Source organism: Mustela nigripes, chromosome 1 (assembly GCF_022355385.1).
Source record: "Mustela nigripes isolate SB6536 chromosome 1, MUSNIG.SB6536, whole genome shotgun sequence".
Lineage (NCBI taxonomy): Eukaryota > Metazoa > Chordata > Mammalia > Carnivora > Mustelidae > Mustela > Mustela nigripes.
The window spans coordinates 29,801,867-29,818,639 of NC_081557.1; the positions used below are offsets into that span (position 1 = coordinate 29,801,867).

Consider the following 16,773-nt stretch of genomic DNA (forward strand, 5'->3'; position numbering starts at 1 on the left):
ATTATTTTATATATTACTGACTACTGAATTAACAAAGATATTATATTCAGTGACTGATTTGCAGTTTCCAAAATAAAAGAAACAAAATGAACCCCATTTATTGCCTGGAGGAGTATTTCAGATCTGTACAGATCTGTTTACTCTTTGTTATCAATACCCAATGTCTATTACCAAATCAAAATTCTTAGGCCTGCCAAGAAATAGAAAATTGTAACATATAATCAAAAGGAAATCAGGTCAATAGAAAGAGATCCAAAATGAAAAGAGATGACAGACTTAAACATCTATTATTCATATGTTGGTTATGCTCAGCAGTTTAAAGAAAAATGTGGCATAAATGAAAGATATTTAAAAGGACTAAATGGAACTTTTAGAACTGGAAAATACCTGAAAGTTTGAATTTCACCAAGTGACAGTATATTTGGTATAAAAAAAGAAGTCACTGAAATTTAAGATATAGTGACTATAGCAATAGAAATAGTACAAACTGAAGCAAAATGGAAAATGATTAGCTCCTTGCTGAATTGTGAGATAATATCAAGTGATCTAACATATGAATAATTAGAAATATCTGAATGCAGTAGGATGGGAGTAAAAAAAAAAAAATCCCAAAATGTTTCCAATTTGGTGAACATGAATCCCACAAATCCAGAAATTTTAATAAACACCAAGCAAGATAAAGACCAGAACTTACCAAAGTACCTGAGAGTCAAACTACTGAAAAACACCAAAAAGGGAAAGGAAACATCATGGGGGACTAGGGTATAACATCATCAGAAAACAAGTAAACCAGGATGATATCTTTAAAGGAAAAAAAAAAGTCAACTTATGTTTTATATGGAGCAAAGATATCTTTCAAAACTGAAAGGAAAAATGCAGAATATTTTCTCCAGAAAAGAAGAGCCAAAAAAAAAAGCATATCACTAGCAGACTTGCAGGATAAGTTTCTTTAGGCAGAAGGAAAATGATATCAGATAAATGTTTGGATCTTCATGAAACAATGAAGAGCTCTGGAAATGACACATATATGTGTAAATATGAAAGGATTCCAATTTTTCATTTATAAAATAATTGACTGTTTTAAGCAAAACTAACATTTTGGTGTTAATAACATGCGGTGATAAAAATATACGGCAACAATAAGGGGTGGGAGAGGGCTAATGGAAATACAATTCCTTGAAAGATTATATTTTACACAAAAAAGTATGTTGTTTGAAGGGAGACTCAGATTTTAAGGAATACATACTGTAAATACTAGAGAAACTGACTCATACACAAAGAGATATAGCTACTTGTGAAGATAAATATGGAATGCTGAAAATTCATCCAAAGAAGAAGAAAAAAAAACGGATTTGAAAATAAAACAAATGGCAAGACGATCGATCCCAAACTGATCAAAAGCATCATTAAATGCAAATGGCCTAAACATTCCAACTAAAAGGAAGTAGCGAGAATTGTGAAGGATTTTCAATTTTATTTGTGCAATATAACAAGTTAGATTACCATACTTTCATAGACTCTGGCAGAAAACAAAGGACTTTGTCACTTCAAGTGCATGCTTACATTGGTTTCCTTTGACTCCCAAGTCCCATGGAGGGCAGGTAGGCCCAGGTGGATGCTGTGCATACAGTGGGTTTGTATCACAGCTAAGGAAGCCCCAATCTTCTATAAGAGGTTACTAGCAAACCTACCCAACTTTTTCTCTGGAGGAGACATAATCTCTATGATGCTAGACAGCAAGCAAACCTGCTCCAGAGGAGAATATATCTTCCAAGTTTGCTTATTGTACAAACATCCTTGAAAAGACAGTCTAGGATAAAAAATATTAAAACCTTTGCTTACAAAGAAGAAACATGAAAGACCCATAGAAAAATTTCTCCCAACAGACAGATACTGTCAAACTAAATTTTTGAAATGCAAAAAAGAACTACAAACTACACGAAACACATTTTGATATAAATGCTAATAGGTTTAAAAATTAAATATATAAAATGAAAACAAAAATCTTAAAACTAAAATGGCTATATTAAAAACATAAGTTGGTTGTCTGAACAAGTCATATTATTGGAGCTTGATGTACATTTTATAACGATAAAAGGTTCACACAAAATAATAATCATAAACATATGCACTCAATAACAGAGCATCAAAATATATTAAGCAAAAACTGGATTGGAAGAATTCAAAGAACAGACAAATCCACAATTATAACTGAAATATAAACATTCCTCTCTTTTTTTTTTTCTTTTTTCATTTTAAATCCTCTTTATTTCAGAACAAGCATGCATATATGTACAGAAGAGAATACTAGGGAGCCATCGCACACAGCACAGAGAGGAGAGCGCACACCCCAGTCTCACCACAGCCTGGAGGGGCCTCTACCTTGTCTACCCTGGGGCTTCCACTTCCTCCACAGAGAGCCTAGTTCTGGGCTGCCTGGGCTCCAAAGGGCAGGGAGAGAGAGAGAGTGGGGCCGGGGGGCGGGGGACAGGGCGGGTTGGCCTCTTCCTGGGACCCTGACCTAGAGGCAGCTTATTCCAGGACAGCACTAGGGCAGACTGCCTCTCTTAGGAGCTAAGGGGGGTGGGAAATGGCCCAGGGGCACATTCTGTTTCCCTTGGGTCTGTGGTACTATGCCAGCCAACCCTGCCATGTCCTCTCTGATCTATGGCTGAGGCCCCGGGCAGGGGAGCAGAGGCGTGGGCCCATGGGGGTGGGGGGTTGTGAGGGTGGCACTGGGGGGGCAGGAGTGGGCGTGGAGCTGATGACTCTCTGAGTCTCCCCTGATGGGACTGCTTTTTGCTCAGGATCATGGATCATACCCTAAGAGTCTGGGCCTAATCGTCTCCTCACAGTGCACACATTGGCATCTGAGGGTAGAATTTGAAACCTCCAAATGGAAATAGATCTTCTTCTAGAGGACCTGAGGGTTATTGCAATGTAGCTTAAAGGAGCCCGGACTGATATTAGTTTTAAAACGACCACCCCTGGAAGGATCCTGGTGTGGGCCTTCAGCCCATTGATAAAAATTACAAGACATAAAAATCATTTGATTGCCACATATGTCTCTAGATAGTGTTTAACTAACTCATAGTGTTTCTAACTCATCTTAGAAATAGATGAGAAAATTAAATGACATTACCAGCCAATTACCTTACTGATATTTAAAGAATACCCCAACATAAACAGAACACATATACTTTTAAAGTACACCATGAGACAATAAAATAGACCACCTACTGGGCCATAAAGTAACTCCAGGTGGATTTCATAGGATTGAAGTGATAATATGTATTTTGGTCACAGACACACACACACACACAATCAAAAAAAGGTTTTAGAACTAATTATAGAATATAAACTTTCCATAAAGTAAACAAAAGATATTAACTATTTCTAAAAAGATATTCAAATAGCCAAGATGTACATGAAAATGTGGTAAATTCAAATTAATACCACTCTACACCCATTTGAATTAGTGAAACTTAAAAAGCTGATGGTACCAAAAAAAAAAAAAAAAAAAAGCTGCCAGTACCAACTTTGGCTAGAATAAGAAGCAATTGGTACTTTCTTACTTACATCATTGCTATAGAAATGGCAAAAGCACCATAACTTACAAAAAAAAAAAAATTCCTAACAGTTTTCCATACATGTGAAATATGACCCAGTTATTCCACTCAGTTGTTCATTGAAGCGAAATAAACATGTTCAAAGAATTGTACATGACCATATAGAGCTTTGTTCATAACAGCCTGAAAGTGCAAACAGCCCATTAAGTCCACAGATAGAAAAACTGATTTTTCAAATGTTGTATATCAGCCACCTGGGTGGCTCAGTTGGTTAAGCACTGGCTTTTGATTTAGGCTTAGGTCATGATTTTGGAGTTATGGGATCCAGCCCCGCACTGAGCCCTGTGCTCAGCATGGAGTCTGCTTGGGATTCTCTCTCTTCCTCTCCCTCCCCCTACCTCTCCACTCCCCCATCTCCCTACCCCCACCTCCCCGCTCCCATTCTCTCTCCCTCAAGTAAATTTAAAAAAAAAATCTTCAAAGAAAACTAAAAATAAAATGTATAGTTACTTATCTGATGAGCATGGAGTATTGTACAGAATTGCCAAATCACTATATTGTACATTATAGAAACCAATACTGTTTGTTAATACGCTGGCTTTAGGAACTTACACACAATTACACAGATGAACTTTAAAAACTTTATTTTAATGGAAAGATAAAGCACATATGATATTCCATTTATCTGGAACTCTAGAAATATAATCAACCTATAGAGATAGAAAGCAATCAATGTTTATGGAAAATGGGAATATATGGGGAAATAATGGGAAATAAATAAATGGGAAAATATCCCATGTTCAAAGATCAGCATTAATATTGTTAAAATGTCCATACGACCAAAAACAATCTACAGATACAATGCAATCCCTATCAAAATTTCAATGTCATTTTTCACAGAAATAGAAAAACATCCTAAAATTTGTATAGAACCACGAAGAATATGAATTGCCAATGCAATCTTAAGAACAAGGCTAGAGTCATCACATTTTCTAATTTCAAACTATATTACCAAGCGTTTAGAATCAAAGCAGTTCCGTTTGGCATAAAAAACAGACATAAACATCAATGGAGCAGAATAGAAAGCCAGAGAGATAAATCCACATACATATGTCCAGTTAATTTTTGACAAAGGATCCTAGAAGACACAATGGGAAAAGAGTAGCCTCTTCAAGAAATGGTGTTGGAAAAACTTCACAGCCACATGCAAAAGAACAAAAATGGACTTCTTAACACCATACACAAAAATCAAGTCAAATGGATTGAAAACTTGAACATAAGTCCTGAAACCATAAAACTAGAAGAAAGCATAAGCAGTAAGCTCCTTGACATTGGTCTTAGTGATATTTTGGATTTGACAACAAGAGCAAAAATAAACAAGTGGGGCTATATCAAACTCAAAAACCTTCTGCACAGCAAAGGAAACTACAAACAAAATGAAAAGGCTACCGATGGAATGGGAGAAAATATTTGTAAATTACGTATCCAATAATGGGTTAATATCTAAAATATACAAGTAAATCCTACAACTCAAGAGTAAAAAAACAAATGACCAATTTTTAAAAATGGGCAAAGAACCTAAATAGACATTTTTCCAACAACATGTGAACGGCCAACAGGTCCATGAAATGGTGCTGAACATCAATTATCAGGGAAATGCAAATCAAAACCACAATGAGGTATCAGGTCACACCTGTTATGATGTCTATTTCCAAAAAGACGAGATAATTGCTGGCAAGGATGTGGAGAAAAGGGAACCCTATGCGCTCTTGCTGGAACTGTCAACTGGTAAAGCCACCATGGAAAATATGGGGAATCCTTAGAAACTAACATTAAATCTACCATATATATGATTCAGGAATTCCATTTTGGGGTATAAGGTCAAAAGGAAGAGATCATTATCATAATAAGATGTCTGTAACCCCATGTTCATTGCAGTTATTACAATAGCAACGTAGGAAAACAACTTAATGTGTCCACTGACAAATGAATAAATACAATACGGTATATCGATTTCTCTCTCCCCATCTCTCTCTCTGCCCCAAAGCAGCAGGCTTTTCCTCACAGGGAGGCCTTTGCCTGCCTGGGACCGGCCAGGCCCTGTCGGGCTGGGCTGGGCAGGGCTGGATGTCCTGGGAAGTCTCCTCTTGAGGGAGGTGGTGCGAGGCAGGGGCGGGGCGAAGAGACGAAGGGGGCGGAGCCTCGGAAGGGGGTGGAGCGGGGAGGAGCCGGGGGCGGGGCGGGGCGTTGCCGCAGAGGGGCGGGGCGGAGCGGAGCCGACGCGCAGGTCCCGGGTGGGGGCGGGACAAGCGCTGCGAACCTGGGAAGCCTGTCTGACCGCGCAGTTGGCACTGCCGGGTCTGGGGCGGGCCCAGAAGAGGACCCCCAGCCGCGCTCCCGATGGGGCTGTGCTTTCCCTGTCCGGGGGAGACCGCGCCTCCCTCGCCGGACCTGGTGAGTAAGGCCGCGTCCCCATGTCCCCCGGTTCCCGCGGGGCCGACCCGCGCCGCGCGCACCTGTTCTCCCGAGAGGCGCGCCAGGAGGCCCCGAGCTGTGGGCACCGGGGCCGTTGGAAGCGGGGGCGCGGGCTGGAGAGCTGGCCGCGGGTGGGTGTCTGGTGGCGAAGACGTGTGTGGGGACGCGCTCCCAGGGACTTCGGGTCAGGCGGCGGGACCTGAGCCGCCGCCGCCGCCGCCTCCGAGCCGCTCTCTCCACTTCCGTTACAAAAAATTGCCCGCAGGCGGCACCGCGGTGTTTACCTTTCGCAGACTTGGGCGAAATCGGGAGCTCGTAAGACGCAGGCGTGCGCGGACCGTGCGGTGCTGGGGTCGGGGTGCGGAAAGAGCTCCTCTCCTCGACTCCCGGCGTGCTTGATCTTCTAGGAGATGTGCGTTTTCCTCTGTCTGTACCAACTGTTCAAAGAAGGTGCTCAATAAAGGCTCTTACGCTCCTCCTGTGCTTCATTGGATATCGTAGTAATCGATGACTTCGTGTTACTATTTCTCTCTCTCTTTCAAGTTCTTCCTTTTAAAAGAATACGGATGTTACATGGTAAAGGGGGTACAATTTGTAATCCATGTTTGGCCAATAAAAGGGCCGGGTGCCCACTGTTTTTAAGTTACTTAAATTAGAATTTTTAGATAAATTTTAGATTAAAAAATACATTTTTAAAAAATAGATGTGCCTCATGTAATATTTGGGACACACTTACACTAGAAATTAGTCATTGTCTAGATGAAATTCCTACTTAAGTAGGTGGTGGGTGGTACAATCCATATATACTTTTTGTAGCTTTCTATTTACAACAGTGTCTTTACATTAATAGTCCTTACAGGTTGTTGATAACAGAAAAGCTAAATTCCTCTGTTCTCTTATCTGAAAATTCGCTGAAGGAACTGAGTTGTTTAGGGAAGTACATGAACTCTTCAACCATTTGATTATGGGTACTGAAAATGACCTGGAAGTCGATGTGGGAAAATTTACCTGGTCGTTCTTGTATGGTTATTTTTAAATGTTATTAACTTTGTTTATATGGCTGTTAGTAAAATACCAATATACTAGCATTTGTTAAGCCCTGCCCCTCGTCGCCACAGATAAACACATGGCTCACTACTTGAATGTCACTTTATCTTTGGAGCTTATTGGGGACCACCCTAACTAAAATAGATCCCCTACTACACCACCCACTCATCCTTCCATTTCTTATCCACCGTACTCATCTTTATATTTTCTGGAAGCACTTACTACTCTTTAACAGACATGTATTTACTTGATTATATTTACCTGAGTCCCCCTCATAGGAATGTAAGTTCCATGCGTATGGAAATGTTTGTCTGTGTTTTTTTCATTGCTGCAACCTCAGCACCTAAGAAAAGTTCCTGAGGCATGATAACTGCTCAGTAACTATTTGTCCAGTGGATGAATGAATGTATGTATTGTGGTATGAAAAACAAAGGAGCTATTAACACAGCTGCCAAGAGAATTGTTTACTGTCTTATGTATTTAAAGAATTTATAACTTATAATTGTTAATAGTAGCAATACGTGGTATAAAAGTAGTATCCACTGTTTCCCAACATGGAGCAGTACCTCTTACAAATTCCCTTCGGGGCTTCATGTCCTACACAATGAGATTAGCCCATTTCATTCATGAACATTTCCTGAAAATACCAGCCTACTTCAAACCACTTATTTCCTTCCTTCGCCTTATTAAATGTCATTTGTTGTATTATTGCCCTGACTAGCTTGTAAGACCTTTAAAAAAAAAAAAAAAGCAAATGAATTATTTTATAGGCTAACCTGAATATATATATATATATGCATATGTAATATATATTATGTATATGTCTTATCTTGTGCTTATTTGAAGACCTATCGATTAGAAGAATGAAATTCAGGAAGTTAAGTATTTCACAAACATTGTAAATAGTGGCAGTCTTAGTGGGACATTTTGAACAAGTACTAAATATTTTTGTAAATCAGTTATATTATCTTTAAGATATAAATTATCCATGATAATGTTTCATTTTATTTTAAAACATTTTTTTGACATGTTTTCTTTAGGAAGAGAAAAGAGCAAAGCTCGCAGAGGCTGCAGAGAGAAGACAGAAAGAGGTAAGAGTAGAAATAAAATTCTGCTCATGTAGATAATTGGGTACTTCATTCTATTTATTACTAGCATTGCTAAAGAAAATGGTGTCTGATAACCTGTAAATTTACATGTAATCATTTTTCAAAATGATCTCTATATTTCTATAGGTCATGTTAATGCATTTATATCATTTAATGCATGAAAATTATAGATGTCTTCTGTAATGTGAGATGCCCCTTTAATAACTTTCTTCCTTGGGATTATATGATGATGCCTTATAAAACACTGACACATGAGAAATTTAGGGAAAAAATACCCAATGAAGAAATGATAATATGTTTTATATAAAGCTGTTATAGAAATAGTCTTCTTCTTTATAACCAAAGATAAAACCCGTCACCTCCAAAGAAAAACCAAAAAAGCAACAAACACCTTTTGGATACTGAATACTGATTTTTGTTGTTTTTCTGTACCACTTAATACATTTTCTAAAGGCTGCATCTCGGGGCATTCTGGATGTTCGGTCTGTGGAAGAAAAGAGAAAGAAAAAGGAAAAACTAGAAAAACAAATGGCTGAATCCAGGCCCCCACCGGAAGGTGGACTTAGGGTAAGTATTAAAATTTACTAAAGGTTTAATTTACCTGGAGTTTTTAAAACCTTCAGTAATAGTCTATTGAGTAATTCCCTCTTGCAATAGATTATCAGGAAGTTTTGAATAAATTTAAAAGCATGAAAAGTAGAGATTGGGAGAAGTGCCAATTTATTTGGACATTCCAACATTTATTGTAATAGATTTGCCTTCTTTTTCCCAAAAGGAAAATAGATTGTTTTTCCAGATTATCTTGACACTACATCTTAGTACTTTATATTGATATAATTAATGCTAATATATCAGAAACTTAATATGAAGAGTATAACGAAGAACATAAAATCACCTCAATTCTGTGTCATTTTGACAGACATCATTTCTAATATCCATTTATTCATTAATCTTATTAAATTGGATTACACTATGGATTCTCTTTTTTATATATAACCTATATTTTTTTACTCAGTGATTTGAGGTTTTTGAGTTTTCTATTATCAGTCATTATCATGGTTAAGTAAATTGGACAGTAGGGTGTACGGGAGGGTGGGGCATGTAATACATGTACCTCGTGCCTCCCAATGTAGCAATTGCAGTTCTTGACACTGGAAATATAATGATGGACAAGTTAAACAGGTCCCAGAACTTGGGGATCTTTATTGTCTGCCAAACTATTAAGTTTTATTTTACACACTAAAGTTCAAGAAAATATTTGTTCAGATATTAAGATTTTATTCCTTGATCCATTTTTAAAGAAAATAAATTTCTAAAGTATACTTGTGAAAATCAATATCCTGAATTTTAGTTGTTTATATTTAACTTGTCAATGATTTATTAGCACTTACTTTGCTGATTTACTGTCTTCTCAATGGTTTGCTTTTTTTTTAAATTTTATTTTATTTTTTTAAATCTAGTTAATATACAATGTTGCCTCAGTTTCAGGTGTACCGCATAGTGATGCAACTTCTCAATGCATTTTGCTATGCTCACTTCAAATGTAGCTACCCTATCACCATACAACCCTATGACAATACTACTGACTTTATTTTTTCTCCTAAAACTATATCTGTAAATACATACATGTATATATCCTCCTAACCTGTGGAGCAGGCCACTTAGGAGCCTCTTGATCAGAGGTGATTCTGGCTCAGTGCTATAACACAGAAATAAGATTTATCTGTGTGTGTTTCATCATTGTATATTCATCTAATTTTTTTAATAAGTTAAATTACTAGAAAACAAATTCTTTATCATTAACTTTTAACAATGTATAGATTAATTGGTTTCAGTGGTAAGGTAAATAACTGTGACCATTGTGCTTATATTTTTTAATATACTTCTACAATAGAGTAGAATAAATCCACCATAAAGTGAAATAGTTGGTTGATACAAAGTCAAATATTTATCAGAAGTATAGAAGTTTAATTATTCTACTGAGATATAGGTCTCTGCTACTAGGTTTACTTTATGGAAGTTTCTCAAAAGCAAAAAAATTATGAAAAATTGTAGGACTGGAAATGATGCTGAGGTACTGAGCAGCAATTAAAATCACATACAGGGTTATAAGAAAACGATACTTACCTATAGCCAGAGTTAAGAAGGTACTTATTTGACATATTCTAACCTAACCAGTTTCACATCAGCTTTTAAACTCTGGGAAAGAAAGAACCTTTCTGAATTAAACTTGAAGCATAGCCTGAAACCTATACGTTAAAAATAAATTGGGCCATGTACTGCTTCTGGTCCCTTCAGAAGTGCTCAGAATTAGAATCATCCCAATTTTTTTTTTTTTTTTTTTTTTTTTTTTTTTTTTTTTTTTGACAGAGAGAGATGACAAGCAGGCAGAGAGGCAGGCAGAGACAGAGTGGGAAACAGGCTCCCTGCTGAGCAGAGAGCCTGATGTGGGACTCGATCCCAGGACACTGAGATCATGACCTGAGCCGAAGGCAGCGGCTTAATCCACTGAGCCACCCAGGTGCCCCAGAATCATCCCAATTTTAAATTAAGTACCTGTTTTTCTTTGTGTACTGTTCTTACAAGAGAGCTCTTTGGTTCTGTTAATAAAAATCACCCTCAAGGCCATCAAAGTTGGACAGTCACTCATTCAGATAAACCACAACTGTTGCATACTGTGTCATTTTCCTTTAGAATATTCCTAAGCACTTCTACCATAAATACATTAGCTTTAAGGGACATACTCCTTTCTCCTTGACCATCTATGTAGATCATCAAAAGCATACAGTGAAGTTCAAAATCAATTTTTAGAGGCTCAGAACTAACAGAAGGGGGGACATAAGGCAGAGTATGACTTTAATTTTCAACCCTTCTTAGCCTAGTGTCCTGTAAAGACTGCTGCCAGGCCTGTTCTACGACTGGCCTGGAGTGTCGTATTATGTAGCTAGATTCTTCCTAACCAGACTCCATAGTATGAAGAAAACACTACATCTTCATCTCCTGACTAGCTCTGCCTAGGATAATTGGCATTGGCAATGCTCACTATCTTCTGGAAAGGCAGCTTTTTTTTTTACCTTTTTAATTTCTTTGTATTGATATACAGTACATTAGTTTCAGGTATACAACATAGTGATCAACAAATCCATACATTATGCTATACTCATAAGTGTAGCTCCATGTTTCATAACCCTGTTACAGTACCATTGACTGTATTCTCCAAGCTATATCCTCTTTCCTCATGACTTATTCATTCCATAAGTGGAAATCTGTATCTCCCACTACCCTTCACCCATTTTGCCCATCCTCCCACGAGCAACCATCAGTTTGTTCTCTGTATTTATGACTCTGCTTCTGCTTTTTAAAATTTTTTTTGTTTTTTAGATTCCACATGTAAGTGAGATCATATGGTATTTTTATTTTTCTGACTTATTTCACTTAGCTTAATACCCTTTCATTCCAGCCATGTTGTTGCAAATGGCAAGACCTCATCCTTTTTTTAATGGCTGAGTAATACTCCCTATTGTGTGTGTGGGGGGGGCACACACAGCACACCTTCTTTATCCATTCATCTATTGATGGCCACTTAGATTACTTCCATATCTTGGTTATTGTAAAGAATGTTGTGGTAAACATATAGGTACATAGGTCTCTTCAGATTAGTGTTTTCATTTTCTTTGGGTAAATAGCCAGTAGTGGAAATACCAGATCAAACAATATTTCTATTTTTAATTTTTGAGGATTGTGCCCCCATACTGTCTTCCATAGTGGCAACGCAGCCTTATTTTAAGAAGTGAGTGTGGTGCTGACATCCGGGTGCACACTAATCTCAGTACAGGATATAACAGAACAGGAGTAGTGCATGTTCTTTCATGCAGTGGCTTTCAACCCTAGCCGTGTGGTGGGAACTAAGGAGGAACTTTCTAAAAAGATTGACCCTTGGGTCCCACCTCATACCAATCAGAATCTCGGAAAGTGCGAGAGTAGAATTTAGTCATCAAGACGTTCTTAAGCTCCTCAACCTAATGCCAACTCTAGTGTTTTTAACACTAGTCTTCAGAGATACATTGTGGGAAATAAAGTCCCAGGCTAAAAATGAAACAAAAAAATTTAAATCCTGGATCCTATATTGTACACTGAATCCTTTTTTTAGAAATTAAAAAAAAAAGGCACAGTGTTCAAGTCTCTAAGAAGTCCTAAAATAAACAAAAGCATCTTTACTTGGATTAACCCTGAACTTTCAAAACTGAAATACAGATATTTAAAAGAATATGTAACACCCAGTAAAATTCCTTGGATGTACATGAAAACCACTCCTCAAGAGACTGGTAAATACCTGGTACCATCCCAGTAGCTTTTTCCAGAATTTACTACTGCAGATTTTATAGAGTTGCTTGAACAGAACAACAAAGTTTCTCAAGTCAAGCAAGGAAAGAACTTGGACAAACCATTACTTAATTTCTGCAAGTTCTTAGTTCCCCGCCTCAAACAGGAATTCCTCTGTTTTTATTGTATTGATTTCATTGTTTTTATTTTGTGATGTTTTATTTTTTTCCTGAACTAATTATTAGATATTTGGGATTTAACTACCCATTAATCTGCCCAGATATTTTGTTTCACTTCTTCGTGTTTTTAAACAATTATGTATCTTATTTTAGATGTTTGACCATAATGGAAAATTATACTTATCACTACTATGCACAGAAATCATTTTGCATTTGTATAGCCCACATTCCTATTTTTGTTCACAAGGATATTTTAACATAACTTTAAATAAAATTTACTTTTCTCCATATATTTTTCTTTTCTAGTGGACAGTTTCATAAGCATAACATGGGTGGAAAAGTCTATTGCCAATAACGAATATCTGCAATCAAGTGGACGTCCTCAGCTTACTTTCTTCTCTTTGAATAAATCAAGATTCAGACTTTGCAATTTTAGTGCCATTAAATGCAGTCAGTACTTTTCAATATTGATATACTGAAAATGCTTTTGATGTTCAAATTTAGAAAATGCCAGACCTTTCATTAAATACTTATTTTCTTATAATTGCTCTTCTGCAGACAGTAGGCGATTTGCCCTTATTTAGTAGTTAAAACAGGGACCTAAATAGTGAATAAATATATATCGCATGTAAAAAGTCTGCCTACACCTCAGACATTAAAGTTTGCTATTGTATTTTCTCTCCTTTATAAAATGACCTTGCAATCTATAGTTTTCTGCTTAATCTTGTATCTCTTTTTATTTCATTATTTATGAAGGCTTTTGCTTAAACATATGGACTTCGTGCCTTTAAACAGTTCATCAGGGAAAATTTTGAAAAATCATTTGAAGGGCTTATGTGAAGGAACACTATAAATTTTTATAACTTACTAAGTAATATTTGTAGAAAATTATGAATTTCTCCTAATTTATTTTCTATTTCTGTGGCTTATAAAATTAATATATGGTGTTTTACATTGCAATAAAGTGTTTTTTTGCTTGCTGAATTTAAAATTATATATTAGTAGTGCCATCAGAGGGCAGTGATGGACTATTCTGCAATATCAGATTCAGCTCTAAAGATCTTTGTGGTAACTGAGTGAGTTAAACTAAGAATCTGGATGGGCTATACTGAGTAGCAATATATTTTTCCAAATTTCACAGGTGTTTTTATTCTTTAGTATTTATTAAAGAATGATCGTAAGATTTGTACAGATGTGAAATTGCCAATACAAACATGAATGTATGAAATAGAAACATGTCAGTACTGTATTTTAAAAGGTCTACTTTAAGCATAAAATACTATGAGGTTAATTCTGTGGGATTCAGAGTCATAAAATTTTCACGTTTGTGTTTATTAGAAACATGAGTTTATAGTATTTCTGTTTTTTGAGTTTTCCTTCCTTGTGTATAATAAGCTAAAATACAAGAATTTCTCTATCTTTTAATTTGTTTGCTCTTTTGGATGACAGGGCCACAATCCGAGCCCTAAATTAAAATTCATATATAGTAAGTACCAATAGGGATTATAAATTAAATAGACCAGCTCATTGATCTACAGAAAGAATCTGAGCCGTTATTGTGCTCATCCCTCCCACAAGGCTCACATTATATAGCAGTATATTGTATATGTTAATTTTAAAGAGATCGAACTATGGTGTAAGTCTCTTGACTCTTGTTTGGAAAAATTACTTTTTCTATTATGTATAGAATAGTTTGTGAATATCCAGTCAAGACATATATTTAAACAGGCTCAATTTTCTTCATCCTTTAGAATATTAGTGGTACTTTTGTTCACAAAGGATAGTGAAATCATTAAACTTTATTTTAGAAATAAAATTCTTGACTTTATGAACATGATTGATTTTTCCAAGGCAGAAAGGAAGAAAGATCCTCAATAACTGAATATAGAACCAAATCATATTATCCTTGAACTGTGCAAATCCTTCATTCTGCTTTAATATATAAAGAACAATTTTATCTGTACTACCTTAAGAATTACAATTTGGGTTGGTGTAAACAAAGGTTTATATCCAGGGGATAATGCCCTATTTCTAATAGAGTTTATATCCAAATAGCATGTTTATTTACTTTTGAACCATGAATGTATGTTGGTGTTTTGCCTTCTGGGAACAATGGGATATGCTGCTCTAGCCAGTCATGCATGGCTTGCTTCCGTGGGTTTAATCTGCGTTCCCCAAAACCATAAGGGAAGCATCGGCTAAGGCGTGATACTAAAATGCTAAGAATAGTTTTAGGAAGGGGAAGGGAAAAGAGGAGATGAGATGCTTGATAGAAAACCAGTAAGTGACTACTAAAAAAAAAAAAAAAAATTGTACCTATACATCCAAGCATCTCCCTCATCAAGTTATGAATCAGTTCCTGATGGGAATCTTAACTTGGAGCCAATTTCCCATAAATCATCATTTAAATAGGAAAATATAGTAAAATGCTTAGTATGTGACCCAAACCCTCCAAAAAATTACTAAAATATAACTGAAACAGTAAAATGCATATATATTAACTATCATGTTCAGATGTAAAAAAGCTAAAATTATGGCTTCTTAATTCTGATCATCAAGCTAACAAGAGTGGTAACAAAAAGCTGTATATCATCACACAGCCCCTTTGTTGACATGCTGCATGTTGTTTTAAAACATCTATACGTGCTACTATAGTTCCACCGATTGTATTTGGGATGTAATTAATAGTTTTCACACACATGGTTTGTTATAAATTCTGTATTGCCTTATGTGGACACAAATATACATTTTTCCTATATAAAAATTGACTTTGGCTGTCCTTTAACAAGTTTTTTTTTTTTTTAAGATTTTATTTATTAATTTGACAGAGATCACAAGCTGGCAGAGAGGCAGGCAGAGAGAGGGGGGAAGCAGGCTCCCCGCTGAGCAGAGATCCCAATGCAGGGCTCCATCCCAGGACCCTGGGATCATGACCTGAGCCAAAGGGAGAGGTTCTAACCCACTGACCCACCCGGGTTCCCTCTTTAACAAGTTTCATCTTCACTACGTATTAAATAATTAGAAGTTAGGTGAATGGTTAGGGAAACCATGACCCTTTCATCTCTTTGGGATGAACGAGAACAACAGAGCTAATGGCTTTTTGGTATGTTCATAAAATCTCTGAATTTATAGCTAGGCATGGTTCTTTTTCTATACTCCAAAGGAGAGATGATATTGTTAGTTTCCTGTTTTCATAGAGAAATAGCAAAATAATACAAAGTGTCTAGCTTTCCTCCTTGGTACCCCAGGAGAATTGACATCAGCTTTGAATTTTCCTTTTCTCCTCCAACAGTTCAATGTGTTTATCTTTGCTAAGAATTATTCTACGCCCTTAGAAGAAAAAGTAACTTGTCAGTTTTTGTTTCAAGTAATATCTGAGTAAATAGGTCAGTAAGCCAAGAGGTAGGTAGCTAGGCATCTCTCTCTGTGTTGACATTTAAGGTGTGCAGTGTTTTTTTTTTTTTTAACATTTTCAAACAAGCATCTCAAATCCCCATGACTATCGCATGTGCTTTAAGTTGATGCAAATGTGGCTCCATAGCCATTTTCTTTGATTTTCTCAAAAGCCACTTAGAAGGCATTTGTATATTTCACAAATTTTGAACAAGTTTTGGGTTGATTCAGAGAAGTTTGTTCCAACAACTCAAACAGTTTAAATTTCTCATATGACATAACCTTTTTATTATCCTGTTCTCCTTGTTCTAGATATGTCTCATTTTGCAAATATTGCCTCTAAATAGGATTATTATGGCCTGAGAACTGAAAATTCATAAATTACTTGACCTGGATATTATACTTTATTATATCTTTGATCACACTGCCTATTCTTATAGCACCATACTTAAGTTTCAAATTAATCCATTCTAGTTACATTTTTGCAAGTACTTCGAATATAATCTCAAATGGACCTAATTAGTTTTGCACACAGATTGACCCTTTCTAAGCTATTTTTCTGAAATCGGTTTTGTCACAGAAGTCAGAAGTCACGTTATCCTAACTCCTTACTCTATACCTACTTCCTAAGATGTATTTTCTCATTCTACATTTCTCAGATAGCTAGGGTATAAATAA

The 16,773-nt window shown here is 36.4% G+C and overlaps 1 protein-coding gene across 1 annotated transcript; it reads left to right on the forward strand.

Annotated features, from left to right (window-relative positions):
* The first annotated feature begins 5,836 nt into the window (after positions 1-5,836).
* On the forward strand, positions 5,837-14,777 carry SVIP (small VCP interacting protein). The gene is made up of 4 exons (XM_059406972.1): positions 5,837-6,023; positions 8,132-8,182; positions 8,654-8,767; positions 13,009-14,777. The coding sequence occupies exons 1-4, from the start codon at positions 5,970-5,972 to the stop codon at positions 13,021-13,023; spliced, it is 234 nt and encodes a 77-aa protein (XP_059262955.1). The 5' UTR covers positions 5,837-5,969; the 3' UTR covers positions 13,024-14,777.
* The last annotated feature ends 1,996 nt before the right edge of the window (positions 14,778-16,773 follow it).